This window comes from Xenopus tropicalis, chromosome 4 (genome assembly GCF_000004195.4).
Source record: "Xenopus tropicalis strain Nigerian chromosome 4, UCB_Xtro_10.0, whole genome shotgun sequence".
NCBI lineage: Eukaryota > Metazoa > Chordata > Amphibia > Anura > Pipidae > Xenopus > Xenopus tropicalis.
This window is the reverse complement of record NC_030680.2, coordinates 22474897-22497283: the sequence shown is the minus strand read 5'-3', so window position 1 is coordinate 22497283 and position 22387 is coordinate 22474897. Positions and strand designations below refer to the sequence as shown.

The 22387-nt window shown below is 43.9% G+C and overlaps 1 protein-coding gene across 5 annotated transcripts; it reads right to left on the bottom strand.

Moving 5' to 3' along the window:
* Positions 1–1248: 1248 nt before the first annotated feature.
* Positions 1249–21860, bottom strand: rab3il1 (RAB3A interacting protein (rabin3)-like 1). Of its 5 annotated transcripts, none has more exons than XM_004913473.4 (12): positions 21568–21860; positions 20437–20650; positions 16593–16688; positions 13089–13166; positions 12616–12825; positions 10235–10357; positions 9188–9316; positions 7348–7460; positions 6703–6726; positions 4926–5025; positions 4192–4258; positions 1249–3386 (listed from the first exon to the last, which is right to left on the bottom strand). In XM_004913473.4, exons 1-12 carry the CDS (start codon positions 21579–21581, stop codon positions 3304–3306), a joined length of 1251 nt encoding a protein of 416 aa, XP_004913530.1. In that variant the 5' UTR covers positions 21582–21860; the 3' UTR covers positions 1249–3303. The 5 variants fall into 5 exon arrangements, with proteins under 5 accessions (XP_004913530.1, XP_031756388.1, XP_031756387.1 ...); XM_031900528.1 differs by having other exon boundaries at positions 10235–10303; XM_031900527.1 differs by lacking the exon at positions 6703–6726.
* Positions 21861–22387: the final 527 nt, after the last annotated feature.

Genomic DNA, 22387 nt, shown 5'->3' with positions numbered 1-22387 from the left:
CTTTGCCTCTATACACACTGCTCTGCCCCTATACACCCTGCTCTGCCTCTATACACCTTGCTCTGCCCCCATACACCCTGCTCTGCCCCCATACACCCTGCTCTGCCCCATACACACTGCTCTGCCCCATACACACTGCTCTGCCCCTATACACCCTGCTCTGCCTCTATACACCTTGCTCTGCCCCCATACACACTGCTCTGCCCCATACACACTGCTCTGCCCCTATACACCCTGCTCTGCCTCTATACACCTTGCTCTGCCCCCATACACACTGCTCTGCCCCCATACACCCTGCTCTGCCCCTATACACCCTGCTCTGCCTCTATACACCTTGCTCTGCCCCCATACACACTGCTCTGCCCCCATACACACTGCTCTGCCCCCATACACCCTGCTCTGCCCCTATACACCCTGCTCTGCCTCTATACACCTTGCTCTGCCCCCATACACACTGCTCTGCCCCCATACACACTGCTCTGCCCCCATACACACTGCTCTGCCCTATACACCCGGCTCTGCCCCTATACACCCTGCTCTGCCCCTATACACCCGGCTCTGCCCCTATACACCCGGCTCTGCCCCTATACACCCGGCTCTGCCCCTATACACACTGCTCTGCCCCTATACACACTGCTCTGCCCCTATACACCCGGCTCTGCCCCTATACACACTGCTCTGCCCCCATACACACTGCTCTGCCCCTATACACACTGCTCTGCCCCTATACACACTGCTCTGCCCCTATACACCCGGCTCTGCCCCTATACACACTGCTCTGCCCCCATACACACTGCTCTGCCCCTATACACCCGGCTCTGCCCCTATACACCCGGCTCTGCCCCTATACACACTGCTCAGCCCCTATACACACTGCTCAGCCACTGGGTTTAAAGCAGGAGCCAGGATAATAGCTGATCAGATTCCCAACTACAGGCCGGTTTCCCCTTCTTGGGGCTCATCAGTGTAGTGCAGGGTTTTCTGATCAGCTTAGGTAGCGCCACACGTGGATTCACACACAATTATTCCTTTTGTTTATTTGTATCTGTATGAGGCAGTCTCCTCAACCCTAATGATTTGTTTGTGAACATTCCAGGTAGGCGCCTGTTTGTATCAGCAATGCCCCCTAGTGGATATTACTGGATGCAGCAGAACAATGCCTGTGCTCTCACTGTACAGAATCAGTTGCTCTCAATAGCAATGCCATCGCAACAAAGAGCAAACTCCTGCAAATCAAACAAAACACAGTTTTCCAAAAAGAAATCCATTTTAATATACTCCCCAAATCATGATATATGGATAGGAGGTCTGGTAATAACTGAAATAATACTGTAACGCTGATATTGCAACAATCCGACTTATTTGCAGCATAAAAACACCCTTCATTTCCTAAATTATATAGGCAGCTTGCTGGGTAAAGGGCAAACATTCTCTGTTTTTCCCACAATTCATTTCTGCCTATAATATACAATTAGATGGGAAGGCAGGCTCTCTGTGCGTGCAGATTAATCATGTTATTAGTTGGGAGCTGCCACATTGCTTGCATATAATTAAGAGTAATGACAGGGAAGCAATATGGCAGCTTTCTATCCTGCATGTAAACAAAGCCATGCACAAAATACGCTATACCTGCTAGTTTAACTATATGTTAAAGGGGAAATAAATAGGGTAATTGTCCTCTTTAAAGCCATTTATAAATTGAAAGTTTTTTCCTTTCTGGGTCAGGACAGGCAGCATAATGTATGGATCCTGTGGCCCTTGAGATACTTAAGGGCCACAGGCTGGATAAAAGTCATGACAGCACTTTTTGGTATAACCTGTAACTTGCAGAGATTCTGAAGGAGCCTATAGCTAAATACAAGCTGCTGCCATATAAAGGACTATTATATATATAACATATACGTCCATACAGAGAGAGGGATGGAGAGAAAGAGGATAAATAGAGAGAGGGATAGAGAGAAAGCAAAAGAGAAAGTAGACGCATATTGATGCATCTTGTGCACATTAACCCTTAGCAGCTCCACCAAAAGCAGGGCAATGCTGCCACCCTCACCTGACCATGGGCACTGGTGGGGGCACCTAGAACTAAGCCTCCCATCATGGAAAGGTCAATGTTACAATAGACTTATTTTTATCTAGAAACAGTTTAGGCTAGAGGGCTGCATCAAGAAAATATTAGTGGCCAATAAAACAATATGTTGGATCATTATTAGCAGGAACCAGAAGCGATATGTCGTGCCGGCTGGCAGTACTAAGTGGAGCAACAGTGAAGCACTTTGTATTTCTAAAGTGTTTATGAAATTGAATATAAAATGGTGAATAATGTCTTACTTGGCTCAGTTTAAATACCCCATAGACTGCTGGGCTGGAAGCACTTAACTGTTGGCAACGGAACCTAATTGCCACAAGGATGTATAATGCATTACTTGGAACAATTCGGTATCACTGTGCAGGATGAGAGGGACATTCATGGAAGTCACAGTGTTAATAGGATCCATAAACAACTGGAGATGGAGGAGAGTGAGATGATATGGGCACTGTGCTATATATCTGGATGGGGCTTGTCAATGATGTGGCACTTAAGTTTTAAAATATAGCAGCTAAAGGGCTCTGGTTCAGGAACCCTTATTCTAAATCATAGACAGGCAAACAGTGGCCCTTTAGCTATTTTAGAACTAAAGATCCCAGCATTCCCTGCAAAGGCTGTTAGCGTAATGCTGGGAGTTGCAGAGTTGCTCATTATCATGTGAAAAAGCCACTGGAAAGACTCTACACTAGTTGATGGTCCATATGTTGGTAGTAGCTCTGTATTCTACTGGAGATATATACTCCCCTCTAGTGGTGCTTCCATAAATAACAGCGCTTGGTCTCTATAATGAAGTGTCAACTGTCTGTCTCAAATAGCTGGTGATGTACGAATGTAAACAAATGGGAGGTCAGGGGTACCACATGCACACTAGGGCTTGATGGCAAGTCTGTATACATATAACACAAGTTCTTTCTGTTCTTATGTAGACCCATCATTGCCTGAGTCTAGAAGACATTCTTGGAACACAGTCCATAAGAAACAGTGTTGCTGTTTTGTGTGGCCTGCAATAGAACCCATACATACACAGTCTCTTAATATGCTAAAGAAACCTGCCATTGAACAATAACCCTATAGAACTGACCCTCGGTGGATTTGGTCATTGTTGTGGAAAGATAAAAACCCTGGTTTGTGCTCTTGGTTACATTCTCTAAACCCGCAGCAGACACTTATTCCCTAGGATATTGTCATTAGCCCTTATGGAGCCACCAGCACCGCTATGACTCATTGATGTAGAAACCCAGTTTGGCCATGGACATCTCCCTTCGAAGTCTCATGATTTCCCAGAATATCAGTTCCGCTGGAACAGAAGAAATTCGGCAGGTAAGTTTTGTTGGGTAGTAATGAGAAAAAGCATTGCTCTATATATGGAGACCAAAGAATGGCAGCTTTATCCTGGGGCATGGGAAGGTAGGGGGTAACATGCAAGTATCACCTTTATGGGCTTGGGCCTGACTCTGTAAAGGCTTAATAGCACCGAGAGAGGACTAAAGATGCTTAATGACATGATGCTAAAGGCAATGACCCCCCCCCATAAACATGCAGAAAGTTACCAAATGCTGCCCCTCCCCAAACCTGGAACAGTTTTGTAATTTGTTCTTTGAAAGCCCTGTAACTGGTGGACACTTGAAGAACTGCAGGTTTCAATTTGCTCCACGTTGCAGCTTTTGGCTGTAATCAGCAGGGGCCAGTGTTGTGCCCATGGAACAGCTCTGCTGCGCCCAATGTGTGGCACTGTGGGTGGTACTTTTAGACTTGCTGGGCAGAATGCTCACCATACTGAGTAATGTTTTGCTCCCTGATTCAGGATAATAAATGGGTGCCCTTGTGCCCTTGGTCACGAATCATCTGCTATGAACACCATGTAAACTGAGGCAGCCATAGTGATCTCAGGGCAAGGAAAAGATACTCATGTTTTTAGGGCCTTGCAGTTAAATATCAGTCTCATACCAGGCTGTTGTGTATATCATGTTAACCACATAACAGTTCAGCTGTATATTAGAAATTCTAGTTATAAGAGGGAAGATAGGGCAGCAACTCAGGGTGCCTTAGGGGGAAAAGTAGATAAAAGTATAAAGGGCATATTAAGGTTCAAGATTACTTACTATCTTGGCGCACCAGGCCCTGCTTTATATATCGGATGTAGGTGAAGAAATTACAAACAGCTGTTATCTAAGGAAAGGGGAAAACATTATTTAGGAGAACATAAATGAAACTGAACAGAGACAGATGCAGTATTAAAGGGGGTGTAAATGCTTTACTCTTCCATGGCAGCCTGGGCATCATTACGGATTCAAGGGACTGCACCAATGAGGATTTTGCCTACCAATGCTACACTTGCCCTCTTGTAATTCTTTAAAATAAGGAGATTAATTTGTGATTCTGGCTTGGCGATAATAACCTTTAAACAAATATCAGGATTTTATAAACAAATATCAGGATTTGCAGACATGGGCTGTTGCTACTAAAAAAAATAAATAAATAAAGGTAGTGCAGGTAGATCCTATACATTTATAATGTATCCAGCCAACAAGGAACAAGGTTTTGCCACTCCTCTGCAGGCACCATCCTATAAATGGCTGAGTAACAGTCAATGAATGGCTTTGTAGCTTAAAGTGGAAAGTGGCCCAGTGACATGGAAGACTAGCTGATACCTCAGCAGGTATGAGCACAAACATTTATACCTAACAGTACATAACCCTGCCTGCAAGTGACAGACCCAGTGGTAATGGCTGCCTAGTAACCACCCCTCAACATCTGCAGTATTTCAGTGCTAGATAAACAGAGAATGGACAATGTTGCCCTCTCTTAAAAAGATAGTAAACTAAGGGTGTCTCACCCTGTACCGGCAGGATGGCGAGATGAAGTAATAATTTCCAGAATCCCCTAGATTGATGCGATGGCGGCAGGAGCGAGACAGGCCGCTGAGTGCACATTTCCTGCAGTGAAAGTCAACAAATAGTGAGAAAGGGAACAAGAAACACAAGAAATAAAAACAAGCAAAAAATTCTTTGGAGGGTCGTGGTGCACAATGTAAGCATTTCCATACATTTCCACCTGCCCCTCATGTCCCCCATCCCTGCCCACTAGGTCTCAGGAATTAGGGGTTCCTATAGAGGAAGCAAACCTCACGGTCTAAGCCCCCTGTCCCCCAAGGCGCCACCGCCCCCCTCCCCCCCCCCCCAGTTCATCCTCTATAGTTACGCCACTGAACAGCACAGTGTGCAAAGTGAAAAAAATCAGGCATTTTCTAACACTTTGCACATTGTATTAATCATTTCTTATATATTCGCAGGTCTGCGCTCTTTTTCAGATGCGTGCCCCTTGAATATATCTAAGAGGGGTGGGCGGGGAGAGGTACAAAGGGGCTCTATAAATAAACACTAATATTTATTAATAAGATGCATTCAGTGATGATAACCATAGCTTTTAATGGAGCAAACCAGGGTCGTTCAGAGGAAAAGGAAATCATTACCAAATTTAGAACTGGAGTCCCACTGGATTCTATGGGGGTTTTCTAGATATCAGGATTGTGGATAAGAGATCCCACACCTATACAGTTGTTGTTGTTGTTTGCATCAGGGAGAGGATTGTTAGTCTGAAGGAGCTTAATAACCAAACAAATAAAGAGCATTCAAGAAATAGATTTAATAAACATGTCCCGCACTTTGGTGGGTGTTTTTTAAATCACAGCCTCCCATTAATGTTGCTGAACTGACTCACACTGCTGTGTTATGGTCTGTGGGTCAATAGTGACTCAGTAGAAAGCATTATTCAATTGTTTATCTTCCCATTAAAGTATTCTGTCCCTCCATTCTGTTTGTATTTCGACCATCGCTTCTTATAAATAATTATTCTTCTGTGTATATACTGGAATATACTGTATTTACTGGTATAAATATGCCGGGCAGTTTTGTTTTTTTTTTCCTGTACCGCGTGTGACCCAGAGCATTAGTCCAAGTCATTTACAAAATTAGAATTCAGTTGGCTGGTTTGACCCCAGGTATCTCCCAGCAATTGCAGTTCAAGCACAACATTGTACATTTATGCAAGGCAGTGATGGTCGGTTATTCTGGGACCCTGACCAATACTTAGTGCAGTATATGGTGCAGTTTATCACAAAAGGCCCCAAATATTATAGCAGTATAACGGTACTGGGCCCAAAAATAGACAAACAGATAGATAGAATCCACAAGTATACCATGACAATCAGTGGACCTATTATTAGGGTTTTGACCCAGACAGCCCTTCCAAAAACCAGGCTGCCCAGTTTTCCACATAAGGAAAACCAGGCAGGCCTCGCTAAGATTGATGTGGCAATTGCCCACTGTGATGTCATTGCCTGCCCTCCCCGTGACATCACTGCCCGCCCCCTGCCCAGAGAAAAAGCCAGCAGAGGTTGCAACCCTACCTAAGATATGCTTTCTAGGGACAAATAAATGTATATACAGTATTCTGCATGTTTTTGCTGACACTTTGCAAACAAATAAAGCTTTTTTTTCATTAAAATTAGTCTTGCAGTTACTGGGTTAAAGACAGCCCTAAGAAGCCATTCTCTTATTAGTCCAAGTCATTAGTGAGTTAATTAAAGCAGAATTATGCTTCATCTCACTTACGTTACAACCTCTACCCGACACCCGCTGGAAAGAAGAAAGAGAGAGAAAAACATGGAGGAGGTCACGCTATGCATTGTATATGGGAGTGGTAACTCTTTGGCTAAATGACATGGATAACACTGTTAAAGCAGCAGTGGATTGCATTAGGTGGAATTGGAGAATAGGCCCAACAGATGCAAAGAAGACAAACTGATTATGCACCGGCTGAACATAAACACTGCTGCACAGAATGAGCAGCACTCAAAACTTATATAACATATTCACATTAACGGGGTTCATTCAAACAGTTATGTTGCGGCCCATGCAAACTAAGGGCAGTGGCACATAGGGAGTGTTTTGCTGCCGCAGCCATGGGTGAGTAACTAGTTCCATGGGTAGGGGACAAAATACTTTAAATGCCTCTCCATTCACATGTATGGCAATTGCCTGCAACTGCAAGTGTACTCGCTTGTCAGTAATGCTGACTGCAATGTTTCCAACAATATTTCCAACAATGACCTGGCTAGCAAGGGCACCAGTGCTTTCATGTGAGAATGGCGGCCAACTGAAAGCATTTTGTCCCATGAATCAGTGTGGGTAGAAAACACGTTGCCCTGCATATCATTTGCTATTTTGTGCCCTAATACATTTAATAAGCACAAATACCTGGGTCCCCCACGTTCCACTGCAGAAGCTTTGACAACAGGCAATATGGGTTGCACCACTGGTTCCACAGACAGCATGTTACCCTCCACGGCAGTCAGAACCTGATCTGAGAGCTGCAGGAATAGAAGAACCATGATTCCATTCATAAGCACAGGAAAGAGGCTGATGTGCAAGTATAGCCATTTATCCATCACTCTTTCTCTTAACATCTGAAATCAGCACAGACATATGCAATAATAATGTAGGTAGGTGGCTCCGAGGTTATGAAAGAGGGGGCCCCTGGCAATGCAAAAGTGAGGAAGAAGTGTACATAATATACACATTAGCAGAAAGTCAAGTGACATCTGTCATAGATACTGGTGCTGCAGGACTAAATATTAGTCACGCCTGCAGCTGCATTAAATGCAAAATAATCCTCCAATGAGAATCCCAGGTGATCCATGTAAATCTGTCCCCTTCTATAGAAAACAAGTGGGCGCAGCTTTATAGTTGGCTTTTGTGTACCATTAAGTAATTATCCCACTGGACCATGAAATTCAGCTTTTTTGAGAGATAATTGATGGCAACTGAGGTTACAGAATAGGGAATTTGCTACCTTCCAAATACTACTTGTGCCATTACCCTAAAGGGGTCGCTTGCAGCATGACTTGCCCTGCTTCTTTGTAGAAGAACCAACATCACAGTACTTCTGTGTCCCATGATTACAAGAATTTTCATTCAAAGTGTCATTCACCAACTCAAACCTTTTTTAGCCAAGCTTGCAGCAAATAATTATTTGCCTTTATTTATAAAATAACGTAATGGACCCTATTACTTAAGACTAATGTAAGACCAGGCATTTGGGGTATATTTTCGGCAAGCTCAAAAACGTTTGCCGAAAATACAGTCATACGCCTCCTACCTGTGCCTGCACCCGAATTAATGGAATACGCTCGGGTGCAGGCACATGACTTTGCTCGGCTATACGTGAAAATATATGCCATACGCCTGGTCTGACATTAGTCTAACACAAAATGATACATTTAATCAGGTGCCAGTTAAGATGCCTGTATGATATGTGGTGTAGGAATCCACACAGACAGGGGATGAACATACAGGGTCTGTGCAGATAGTGGCCTTACTGGAATAGGGTGATGCTTAACATTTAGCTACTATGACACCCTGGGTACATTCAACAATACAACATTTTTTTATTGCTGCCAGGCAGGTCCAGAACTAGGGAAGGAAGAAGAGGCAAGTGCCTAGGGTGAAACAGTGTAGGGGAGGAGATAGGCACATACTTTGTCTGACTACTGAAAGCCCTGGCCCCCAGAATAGGGCACTAGGGAGAATGGGGTCTGAAGAGGGGGGGCAATTGGGCAGAAGCATACCTAGGACGCAATTCACTTGTGGACCGGCACAGTTGCCAGAAGAGTAACTGAAGGGAAATCTATCATGGCAGGCATATAAGCAAAGACAGTCTAGTTCTTTCTGGTGGAGGTTTAACTGAAGGCTGAAAAATTCCTTTAGAAACGGAGTTCACAATTATAGTGTGTAAGCCAACATCACCAGTCATGTTGGATATAGCAACCAATCAGATCTTTGCTTTTGTTTTCTAACCTGTAGGTCACAATTAAATTCTAATTGCTGATTGGTTGCTATGGGCAACACCACTACTGATGTTGGCTTACACACTGTAATAAATATGTCCCTTTGTCTTAATGAATCCACACCTTGCCTCTGGGCCAGGAAATAAAAAATAAGCACCTTCTTTAAGGCAAGTGGAAAAAACAACAAAGGATGGGGGTGGGGGGTAAGTAACATGTTGCTTTACAACATACTCTTTTTTCCACGCATATACCTCTCTTTTGGCAAAGTCCAAACATGGCTTAATATCTTCTAGATAGATACGGGAAAGGAAAGGGCAGTATCTGTCCAGCGTTGGGCTCTCCTTCCAAGCCAGGAACTCAGAGTAGAGGAGAGTGTCCACCTATGGAAGGGAAGAAAGGGCAAATATTCGTCTTCATAGTTTCTAAGAACATCATTTAGCATGTCTGGTTGTACTCATTAGTAATACATAAAATGCACAAAGACAAGCAGCTCTACACTGACCCATTTTTTACATGATGTTTGTTTAGGATGGGGGTATCCCTACTGTCCAGCCAGATCATATCAAACATTTAAGGGAATCCTAATGAAGATGTCAGTGCCCGACAGGGGAGTGTGCTGCTTACTTATTCAGCTAACTCATGTCTGTCTATGTAGGACTCCCGGCAGGCCACTTCACAAGTCTAATGGCAAGTATTGAACATCTGGAAGTGGGTACCATTCATTTTTTATTTTCTGTTTCTGTGTCTTTTCACAGAAGCCCACAGTGTAATGCTAATACAAGCAATATCAGAATACTGACGGCTCTAAAATATCAGAAACATTGTCATTTGGAATTAAATGGGCTGTTTGCTTTTAAATTAATTTTTAGTATAATGTAGAGCTTGCTAGTCTGAGTCTTTACATTTTATTATTTGTGTTTTTTTTTTAATTAAGACCAGTTTTTTTTAAAGTTGAACTACACTTTTAAATTGCTCCCTATGTTATCATGTTAGTTTTAAGGACAAAAAAGGTTTATTTCAGCTCTTCAGAGGCACTAATCCATGTATAATATGGTTTGCGGAGTATGGGTTCGGCCAGGACAGCCCTTTGGCCACAACCAGTCCAGCCAAATTAGAAAAAAATAACACTTTGTGTGAAAAAGAGTCAAGAAGTCAGAGATCAAGGTCTAATATGAGCTGGAAAATCCTTACTAGCATAATCTAAGGGTGGTTTTATATCAGGAATACTTGTACAATGTTTCCATTATTTGGAAAGTCTAAGTGGTTTATAGGCCATATCAAAGAGTGAGCAATGGTACCTGTCGGGAGAAGGAGGAAGAAGAGTCCTCAGGAAGAGGCCACCCTGGTTCGTAGGTTATATGGACGACCTTCCCCGGGACAATACAGAGAAGTAGTGAGAGGAGAGAAGGAACTGCAGAGAACTGACAGATGAGAAAAAGAAAAGAAGGACAGAGGAGATATGAGAGGAACAAGAGCATAGACAAAAGGGAACATGACAACAGAAAACAGCACAAGAAGTAAGAGTATGGGGTAAGAATGGATATGGTACTGATGACAGAACAGAAAAGTAACACTTCAGATTTTAAGTATTCAGCTTTCAGCCCTCTCCATCTGTTGTTTTGTTGTTTTCAGTGGTGCTTGGGACATCCCCAATTTAAAATAATATCAAAATAGCAATGTTAATGATGTTTCTATAGTAAGTCACTAGCATTAGGAGCCTGCTATTCTCTTGGAAAGAAAAACATATGTGTACAAATGATTGCTACCATTTGTACACATATGTTTTTCTTTCCAAGAGAATAGCAGGCTCCTAATGCTAGTGACTTGCTATAGACCAGGGGTCAGGAACATTTATGGCTGAGAGAGCCATAAACACCACATATTTTAAAATTAATTCCGTGAGAGCCAAACAATATGTTTGGCCACGGATGCTTCGGGGCAAGGTAGGGTGGGTCCCAAGGACGCCAGATGCGGATGCAATGCAGAGGAGGGCGTGGCCTGCGTTCGGCGGATAGAAGACGTGTTCTAAGGCTTAGAACACAACTTCTATCCGCCGAGCGCAGGGGCAAGGTAGGGTGGGTGCCAAGGATGCCGGATGTGGATGCGATGCAGAGGAGGGCGTGGAACGCATCTTCTATCTGCCGAGCGCAGGACACGCCCCCCGTTATTTTTTTTATATTAAAGATTTGGCAGCGAGCCAGATGCAGCCATCAAAAGAGCCACATTTGGCTCCCGAGCCATAGGTTCCCTACTCCTGCTATAGAAACATCATTAAAATTGCTATTTTGCTAATAATGATGGAAGCATTAGGTGGAAATGCAGCTCCAGATACCAGTCAGTTAGAAGTCATTGGGCATAAAGTGTTTAGTTTATGGACCAACACAGGACAAGGTTCTGCTACAAAGACCTTTCATTGGTGACATTCATCTTGTACCACGTAGTAACACAACTGATATGTGTTCCGGACAACTAAACCAATTATATGCATATGAGGAATCACAAGGTGATCCATTATTTATGCATCTGGCCAATACTGAATCCCCCACCAAAAATTTGGCTGAATTTTGAAGGTGCTTACAGTTGAGGGAAGTATATGGGTGACATTGTGGTTCCACTGTTCAGCACCTAGGAGAGGATAATTTGGAGCACCAGATCTCAAATCAAAAAGGCAGCGCTCTGGTACTAGAGTACAGATGGTGCATCTACAAACAGACCAGCTTTGTACCTGACTAAAGGTGGCCACATGTTCAGATCCGCTCGTTGGCAAGGTTACCAAAAACAGATCTTCTCTAGTTACAACGATGGGTATAGGGGCCGTCAGACCAAGGACCGAATCAATGAGCTGATACAGTCCCTGATTCGGCAGGAAAATCAAACCTGCCCAATCGACACCTGGACGATTTTCGCCAGGAGCTGCAGAATCAGTCTAAGGGACTCAAATTGACAACTTAAATCTGCCCATGTATGTTTTTCTGAAGTCGTGCAAAGTTTTCTCCTGAAGGCAACTTTGTGCGACTTTGGAAAAACAAATTGAAGCATATGTCTTTCCACCGGCGATTCACTTTGTTGCTGGTAGAAAGGCATCTTGGGGAGATTAGTCGCAGGTGGAACCAGAGATTTATCACAAGAGACTAATTTCTCTGTGGGGCATTAGGGTAAGAACTCACAGAGCGGTTGAGTCTCCCGCAATAGATTTCTGCTATTGCGGGCAACCAGTCACTCCAGAGACTCCTATTGTTGCCAGTGGAAAGCCCTTTGCATGACTTCTCTTTCTGAAGTTGCGTGAAGTTGCCTGCAGGAAGAAACTTTGCGCAATTTTGGATTACCGAAGTGATGCAAAGGGCTTTCCACCGGCAACTCCTATTTTTGCTGGTGGAAAGCCTTTTCGGACCAGTTAGTCACCCGCTATAGCAGAGATCTATCGCGGGCTACTCAATCACTCCACGGGACATCGGCACTTGTGGAGCAAGCACAATGATGGAGGGGACATAGATGGGAAATGAAAGAGAAATACAGCAAAAATATTAGGGAGACAGCTACAGAAAGAGACAATAAATAGCAGACTGTACATTTGGCATTTGTATGTTGGATCGACTCGTAGACCTGATGGTCTACAGAGTCAAGTGAAAAATCATCACTAAACAAAACATGTTTCCATTGCCTAGTGAAATGGACTCACCTCTTTGCTCTCACTAGGCGTTGGCTGGGCTGTTGGGGCCGGGGACGCGAGCACAGCACAGCCTGCACTTTTGTTGCGAGCATGGCCTTTGCGTAGTGCATTCTTGGATGGGCTCAGGAGCTGGGGGTGTAGGTCTCGGTTTGGAGATGACGGTGTTGATGTGATGACTAGTGTTTTTAGAGCTGTGACTTCGGCCTGCAGCATGTCGATCTAATGCAAGTGAGAAGGAAATAGATTAAATAAAGGCCAGTAAGAAGATATATACAAGATAAGGTTAAAGCAAGACCAAAGAGCCCTCTGACTGCAAGCCATATTAAAACTGCTACCAAATTAAAATGCCATGCTGAGATGGTCCAGCCGGTGGCGTTAACCAGTATCCCCCCGACACTGTACAGACATCTTTACATACCGGAAAACCCATTAACACAGTATTAACATTCATGACATTATTTAAGCAATCAAAATGTAGTTACCTTTCCAAGAGCCTCTTGCAGCTGCTTCTCTGACCCAACCTGTTTGGTGTTGGCTTCTCGCACCATTTTGTGTGCTTCCTAAAGAGACAAAATCCATGGAAACTGTATAAAAATGCTCCTCTATAACAATTCTAATCCCATACACCAAGGATGCCTCTTACTAAACATTGTTAAATGATATAACTGAAAATACGGGTGGATTGTTTTTTTCTTCCTCTGCTCGGATATCTCAACAGCTCACTGTTTGTGTTTTAAATGATATTGCAGTTAGAACAGGTGGCATCGATAACAAAATACTCTTCAATATTCCTGGCATTCAGTTATGAAGAATACTAGAACTGCTGCTACAGCCCAGTTATTGCAGTCTCAGCACAGCAGTGAGCTCGCCGGTTACCCTGGGTCTATGTAAAGAGCTGGTTTTGTTACTCAAAGGGAATACAATGGTGTACAAGCACAGTGGCCCTTTCATAAATTGCCCCCACTGTTCTAAGGCACAAACACAATGATCAAATCAAAGGCTTACGCCTCCAATTAAGGCTTCTCATTCCACGTGACACATGTTCTCAATCAACAACTTCTACCCACTTTCAATCTACTTGAATGCATCACATTATATCAGTGAATCAGAGGGAACTGGAGAGGGAGGAGATTAAGGGGACACTGATTCAGCAGATGAGATCTCTCATGTCACAGTGCTGCTGGGCTCCCAGACTGAACTAGTCACTATATAACCAAGCTGTTTTCATACAAAGTTAATTTCTGATAGGCTGTAGTTGCCGTTTGGTTGTATGAAAACATTTACAAATAGAAATCGCTCTTGTCAACTTTTTTCAAAATGTCTTCTTGTGCTAAATACCTGGATCCTGGAACCCAAAAGAATATACAGTATCCATTTACCAGGGTGTCCTGTTCTTGATATGTTATATGGAAGCAGCATAGTTCTGCTTCACAGGCTGGGACTAGACAGCCAAATGCTGATCTACATGAGCCTGGAGTTTATCTATATTATCTCTTTTCATTAACTGCACAGGTAGCACTTGGGCGAAGACACATGTGGAGCTTAGTCATCGCAACTTTTTAAAATGGCGGTTGTGGCAACTAAAAGCAGCCACTTTCTCACCACAGGGTAGAGTATTAGTCGCTGCGCCTAATCGGCCACACAGATTTGCTGTGCGGATTAGTCAGTGCAACTAATCGCCGCGTGTCTTCGCCCCAAAAGAAACCCAAGGTGGGTGGACGTATGAGTCAGATAAATAAGGCTAAATAATCAATAGGTGTGTGGTTAGTCCTTCCAGTAATGTAACCCAGAACAATAGCACTGCAAGGAAAAACAGATAAGCAGCAATGGAAGAACTTTTAATCATGTTGCAATAGTTTCCCAAGCTGTTTCATCTGTGCGGAAGACAATAAACCTTTATAACAACCAAGACTGTGTTGGATGTACTAATTGCAAACACAGGGCATGTGAGGTAGGACTCAGATTCTACGGATCCAGTTAAGAATGATGCCACACGAGGCATAGGGCTGATATTTTCGGCAAGCGGAAAAACACTTGGCAAAAATTCAGCCCTACGCCTGCTACTTGTGCCTGCACCCGAGCGTATTTCATTCATTCGGGTGCAGGCACAAGTAGCAGGCGTAGGGCTGAATTTTCGACAAACGTTTTTCCGCTTGCCGAAAATATCAGCCCTACGCCTCATGTGGCATCAGCCTAAGGGCTCGTACTGAGGAGCATTTCTTCTAAAGCATGCTGGGAGCTGTAGTCCAGCAAGTTATATTGCTCGCTAAAACTTAAAAGCCAGCGGCCCTATTAAAATAAAAGTAAAATTCATTAAGAATTTACAATTTCATTCACAATCTCTGAATATGTAAGATAATAGCAGGATGCTCACAGAAGGAGTATTCAACTGGAAACCTCTTCGGAGGTCATTTGTGCTCCTTCTTTCTTATAAGCCTTAAGACTGGAGGGAGCTCGATAGAGGGGGTTCCCTAGCCTTGCGGCAAAGGGGGGCCTTTTGGCCAGATAGGTTGGAAATAAAGGATCAACCCTAGCCCTTAGACACAAAGGTGGATTGAAGACTTGGGATTTACCAAATCCAGGGCTTAGTTCGGGTTTCGGACAAGAATCAGCCTTTTTAAGGAGGATTCGGATTCATCCAAACCATGTTCCTGGATGAACCGAACGCTTGAACTTGTGACCGAGCCCTTAAACCGAACACTTAAACTTGTTTGCGCCCTTCCCTTGCATATGCAAATTAGGATTTGGTTCAGTATTCGGCAAAATCTTTCACAAAGGATTCGGGGTTCGGCCGAATCCTAAAATTGTAGATTCTGTGCATCCCTACTAAAGACTCTTTTATTTTTTTGGCTGGGTGACCAAGAAGTCACCAAAGTCAAACTTTTGTGGGTTTGCACTTATGTGTTTTATGTGTAGCTCAGAGCTTCAATAAAAAAAAAAATGCCCGACATACAGACATGCCAACTCACTTGCCTTTTTCAAGAGTCCCCCTGCTTTAACCCCAATCACCTGCTAATCCAAAGCAACACCCCAGACACCCACCCACCCGAATTTCAAGTTAAGGTCCCCATACCGATCGGAAGCTAATCGGCCCGTGTATGGGCAGAACAGAGCGGCCTGGCCGACCAATATCTGGCCTGAAATTGGCCAGATCTCGATCGGGCAGGTTAGAAAATCCGGTCGGATCGGGGACCGCATCGGCTCGTTGATGCGGTCCCCGAACCGACTGCCCCATAACCACAAATGTAATCCGATCGTTTGGCCCCAGGGCCAAACGATCGGATTATTTTTTCTTTAAGTTACTTGCTACCCGATATCGCCCACCCGTAGGTGGGAATATCGGGTGAAGATCCGCTCGCTTGGCGACATCACCAAGCGAGCGGATCTTATAGTGTATGGGCACCTTTACCCCTACCACTGAATTAGGGTTATCCCCTTAAGTGGGCAATATTGTGCTAATTTGATTGTTTGTCCCTAGGGCCAAGCAGATGAATTTAAACAGCAGGCATAGGCGCTGTCGGGCCACATCAATGAGCAAATGTGGTCCCCAATCTCACAGAAATCACACCTGCCTGATCAAGATCTGGCCAATCTTAGGCCAGATGTTGGTCTGGAAGGGCCGTCAGGGATGCCTATACACAAGCAGATAAGCTGCCGAATTGGTCAAAAATACTTGAACCGGCAGCTGAAATCTGCCTGTGTATGGCCTAATAAATTGATTTGCAATATGTGCAGCCCTTCTAGCTGGATTTTCTAGATGTATTGCTGTTGGGAAGAGGGGCTTGGCTGGAGCATATCTGGTGTGGGCAAGACACACCCAGATATGAAGGGATCAGGGTTGGTGTCTTTGGACATAGTGTTGGTAAGCAGCATTTTTATTGGTGAATTGTCTTGCATGTGTAAATGTGTAACTGTCTGGGTGCCATTGACAGGGCTGCACCAATTTTTTCCATAAAGCAGATATAGGCATGCCCCCCATCTAGTACCTCAAACAGACTGGCAGTCAGCTCCTCCAGCTCCTGTTCCAGTTGCTCTCTGACTTTGGACAATCTCTCGCACTCCTCATCTCTTAGCTTTAGCTCCTGGGGAAATAACGCTGTTAGATGGAATAATAGAAATATGCGAATACACAATCATGTGCAAATTTTCCTTCTCTCTTGTTTGTAGATGTTTCCAATATCTTATCTTCAATGTAGCCTTTTGGGCGCCATAATTAGAAATCTAGTGTTGAGTACCTATGTATCTATATATATGTGTATATTAACCTTTTAATTATAAATTGTTTCATGTTAGAAATAAATGTTTAAGTATTCAGTTGTAAAACTGTAATATTTGGTGTTTTTGTTATGCAGTGACCCTCTAAGTCTGAGGTTCCAAATTTGATGGCCCCACTAAGCACAATCAATGGATGCAGCTGCCCAGCCTCATCGCTACAGAGAAATTTATAAGTCAGTACTAATACAGACATGTCAACTCTCTCTGAATTTTCTGGAGTCATTCTGATTTGCTCCTGCCCTTCATTTATTCACCCACAGTAATGGCAAAGTAAACCATTCTCAGTTATTGGAGCAGGGAGCATGACTGTGGTCAGGGCGTGGGCAGAACAGGTGTTGCGAGAAGCAAAGTGGCCATGGCCAAGGCACACCTGGGTTGGTGCCCCGCTAACATTAATGGTGCTAACATCATTTAAAGGGTAACGGTCCCCATACACGGGCCAATAGTAGCTGCCGATATCGGTCCCTTGGACCGATTCGGCAGCTAATCGGCCCGTGTATGGGCAGAACCGAGCGGCCTGGCCGACCGATATCTGGCCTGAAATTGGCCAGATATCGATCGGGCAGGTTAGAAAATCCAGTCGGATCGGGGACCGCATCGGCTCGTTGATGCGGTCCCCGAACCGACTGCCCCATGGCCGCAAATGTAATTCGATCGTTTGGCCCCAGTAGCTACTTGCTACCCGTAGGTGGGGATATCGGGTGAAGATCCGCTCGCTTGGCGAGTGTATGGGGACCTTAAGTGTAAGAACCCACAGAGCAAGTTACTCGCCCACATTGCTTCGGTAATTCAAAGTCGCGCAAAGTTGCCTACAGGAGAAAACTTCACATGACCTCGGATTAATGAAGCAATGCAAAGGGCTTTACCTCGGTGACTTTTGCAATGGTTACTCGCCCGCGATAGCAGAGATCCATCACGGGCGTGTAACTCACTCCATGGGTTATTACCCAAAATCAGGGGTAATTATATCTTAGTTGGGATCAAGTACAGGTACTGTTTTATTATTACAGAGAAACGGGAATCATTTAACCATGAAATAAACCCAATAGGGCTGTTCTGCCCCCAATAAGGGGTAATTATATCTTAGTTGGGATCAAGTACAAGGTCCTGTTTTATTATTACAGAGAAAAAGGAAATCATTTTTAAAAATTAAAATTATTGGCTTATAATAGAGTCTAGGGGAGATGGCCTTTCCGTAATTCGGAACTTTCTGGATAACGGGTTTTTCTTAAAATTTGTTTTCCCTCTACCTGAAACCTTTGGCACTGATCACTGTTATCTGAAAGGCTTTGAACAAATGACGGGACCATAAGCCTACATGGGCCACAGGTACTTCTGTGCATAATTTATATCCACACCCGATTTCTAATTACGGCACACAGACGCCACACCCATTCACAGGACATGAACATATAATGGGCAACTCCAGTCACAGTGGTTCATGCTGTCTAACAGACATAATTATGAGGGCCAGCCTACTGTACCTAGTTGGCTTATGGAATAAACCACTGAGGATTCCTGCTATAGAATTAGAGAGGAAACAAAGATGCAGTGAGACACGTCAAACGGTTTTGCACATGTGAATCACCTTCTGCGTGTCTCATTTCATGCTACTTAGGGCAGCGACTCTGGCCAGCAGGGAACTGCACAGCCTCAGACAGGAAGAGCTTTCCCTGCTCCCAGAAGGGACTGTTTAACGTTTGTATTGTGATTAAGGGTGGGAGCGTTTATCTATTCTCACACACCTCGTAAAAGCATGCCTGCGCCCTAGACAAAAAAAAAAAAAAACACAGGGTGCCAACGCCCTCTTAACTTTCACTAACATTTCAACTGCTTTGGTAAAAAAGTAAAAATTATATCTATGTATTGTCTTATACTGATGCAGGCCATGGCTTCATTTGTATACCTAAGGTTCCTTCTCTGCATATTTTCCATTAGATGTATTAAAGGAAGTTGCCATTGTGCCTTTAAGACTTACCTAAATTTAACAGGAACAGCAGCATCTCATATACCATATGTGAGACCTCAGACTGCTTTAGTTAATGCAAGCAATATGCAGGCAAGGCATGAACCTTGGGTTGACACCTCACTCCTTTAGGCTAATGACACACGTAGCGTATTCTCGGCAAGCCAAAAAACGCTTGCTGAGAATACGCTAAATATGCTTCAAAATGCCCCAACATGTGCCTGCCCCCCGATAGCATTGAATATGCTTGGCTGCAGGCACAAGAAGCCGATATTAATGTGGAATCAATATGTGGCTGTTAAAGGGGTGAGGTGGCAACCCTACCGGTATTAAAAGTGTGAGCAATCCTAGTTGTGTGTCTCCCTGAGACTTTCAACATTAGAATTTGACTCATTAGTACAAAAGGTTGAGGAGCTCTGGCCTGAGAGATCCATAGGGCCTGATTCACTAAAGGGCGATAAAACGTGCGCTATTCTTATTGTGCGCTAAAATTTTTACCGCCACTTAATTTTGGCGATTTTTCGCACAATTCACTATAAGCATACTCGCGCTTTTTTACGCGCGATATTGCAAGCGTTATTTAACTCGCGAAAGACTATTTCAATGCGGTATTTGCCTGTACATGCGCTAAATTATGCGAATAATCGCCGAATATGAATGGTAGCATAGAAATAGTGTATAAAAATTGTCGAAGCATATAAATGGTGTATATAAATATTAGCCACATATAAATAGTAGATGCTTATAAATAGTAGCCACTAGTGATGAGCAAATGTGTTCTGGTTTCTTTAGTGAAAAATTAGCAAATCTTTCGAAAGATCCCCGAAACGGCAAAAATGTTGTGCGGGCAAAAAAATTGTTGCCCGTGACTATTATTTTTTGACACTTGTATCAATTTTTGGATGTGCGGTGAATTTTTGCGTGGCAAATTTTTTCATGCGTTTTGCCATTGGCGGATTGTTTTGCGAAACGCATGAAAAAAATTCGCTGCGAATCCATGCCTGGCGAAACATTTCATCACTTGTAGCCAAATAGAAATAGTTGCGCAAATGAACGCACGCCATGTTAGCCATACACGCCAATACTTGCAGAAAATTACTGTATTAAAAATGAACATTTCGCTGCAAACTGGCGGCTGCGTCATTCTGGGGGAAACACAGACTGAATAAATAACACTGTAAGTCCATATTTTATTGCAAAAAATAATTTACTGTACTTTTGTATAATTTTTCGCCTGCCTGTAGTAGGTGTTAATTTTCGTATAGCCGAATGCGATATTTAGCGCGCAAAAGTTATAGTGAATCATGCGATCGTATTCTTTTCAGCGCGGAAATTAACGCAAAACAGTAAAACTAGTGCGAGAAATACCCCATGCGAAAATGGCGATTTTTCGCACGCGATAATACTATGGTGAATCGCGCGCAAGTTATTTTGCGTTTTTTAACACGAAAAAGCGTGCAATAATTTTTATCGCCCTTTAGTGAATCAGGCCCATAGACTCTTAAAGAGCATTATTTAAAAAAATACATTAGTTTGAGAAAAAAAATAATTCAAGATTGCTGCTACATAAGTGTAATGAACAGGGTCACCTTCTGGGCTCTCAGCAACTCCTCTCTCAAGATCTCAGAGCCCTTCTCTCTAATTTCTACCGAGGAACTGCGCAGGCGGGAGAGGTCATACTGCGTGATTTCCCCAGCATGCTCAGCGTAAGCTTTAGAGGACTCGGCTTTGGGAGGGGTACTCCACTCTTCAATGGCAGGGGAACAGCGCAGCTCCGGGACACCATCCAGGATAGGGGCCTCCCTGTGGGAAGAGCAAGAGCATGTCACTGATTGAAGAAAGCGCTTAATAAATGTCAGACTGTTCTATTAATAATGCACCTGATGGACAACAGGCCTGGAAAATAGAGGTTTAGGCAGAAATGACTGAACAACAAGGTAGCCCAAAGTAATTATATGCCCTTTGATTGGGCTGAATTGCGCCTTCTGAACTCTTCACAACAGCATCCAGTCCTGATGTTGCTGGACTACAGTTCCCAGTATGCTTCAAACCCTTATACATGGCTGGAGAATGCTGGGAATTGTAGTCCAACAACATTTGGGTGCAGCAACACTGTTATGAAATGGTTTAAATAAGCTGATGTAAAATTAACATGGCAGTTACTGATGCTGGTGGGATGCCTAGTTTTTGCAGGATGGGCAGATGTTGGGACCCAGCACTCCCAGAGGGGGTCATAAAGCAAGTCGGGGGGGGGGGGGTGCTGCCCTTGTAAAGATCTTGCACTTTAACATGATGTTGGACCCTTATAAAGAGAAGCGTAGCATCTCTCTCAGTAATGGAGCACAGCTGTCTCTTAATGCAAAGCAGAGAGCTGCCTCTTTCTGTGGAATAACCGGCTCCTTGAAAAGTGCCCCATAAGCAAACCCTTGGGGCCAGTGTTAGGGTGGGCCACCTTTGCCCCCTGCCATGTCTGGACTGAGAGTCAAAATAGGAACTGGCATTAAGTACAGAAAGGCCCAAACAGCCCCACACAGGCCCAATATAAAGCAAGAGTCTATGCCAGTTTACAGCAGCCCCTGTGGTATTTGCTAGACTTTCCACATTGGCAAACCTGCCACACAGAGCTGTCACCCCCCACAAACTGAGCAGTGTAATAAGGATCAAGATTCTCCCACTAACAGCACACAGGTTCCACTGAATAAAACAAGCTTTTTCCTTACCCTGCTCCCCACATCCTACCAGATGTCACTCTCTCCTCCAGGCTGCCTCAGGTTGGGGGGGAACATCCAGGAAGCATCCAAGATGGGACAGGGGGACCCGGCGGAGGCACAGAAGTGGTGGCAGATGCAGCAGAAGAGCCCACAGAAGGATGGAGGGCCACCAAGCCTGTGAGGCTGATGTTAGAGCACAGAGTTTTCCTGCATCCCACACAACTATGTGCCGCTCTCTCTCACTACTCCTCCTTGTCACTTCCTCCCTCCCCCCTCACTCTGCGGCACTCACAGAGGAAACACTTCCAGCTGCAGGCAGAGAGACAGAGAGCAGGCAGGGGGAGGGCAGCAGGAAGAGACAGTGGCTCCACAGGATAGCAGCCAGGGTGGCAGGTTTAAATCAACTTAAACAGTAGGCTCATGGACTGGCACTAGATATCTGGGCATCCCTGCACTCCGTGTCACTGTATATATATCACTCAGTGTCAGCTTTCCAATGTGACTTTGTTTTATATCACTGTGCTTCCAATGTCTTCCGATCCCTATTGGGGGCCTCGGTCCCAACGGGGATGGAAAAACTTGGATGCACAGTGATATAAAATGAAGTAAAATTGGCCAGATATTGCTCTCAGATGCAATGATATAAGATAAAGTCATATTTTAATGAAAAAAATATATATGCACAATAATATAAATATATATATATATATGCACATAATCCAGAATATACAATACACTATCTATTGATCTATCTATCTATCATCTATCTATCTATCTATCTATCATATATCTATCTACTGTATCTATCTATCTATCTATCTATCTATCT

What these genes read in the sequence shown, in the direction of transcription:
- rab3il1 (XM_004913473.4), bottom strand. An exon ending in TGTCGGGTAGAGGTTGTAAC is followed by an intron (nt 5,026 to 6,702) that starts GTAAGTGAGATG and finishes CTTTCACTGCAG; the next exon opens with GAAATGTGCACTCAGCGGCC. An exon ending in CGCCATCCTGCCGGTACAGG is followed by an intron (nt 4,259 to 4,925) that starts GTGAGACACCCT and finishes CCCTTTCCTTAG; the next exon opens with ATAACAGCTGTTTGTAATTT.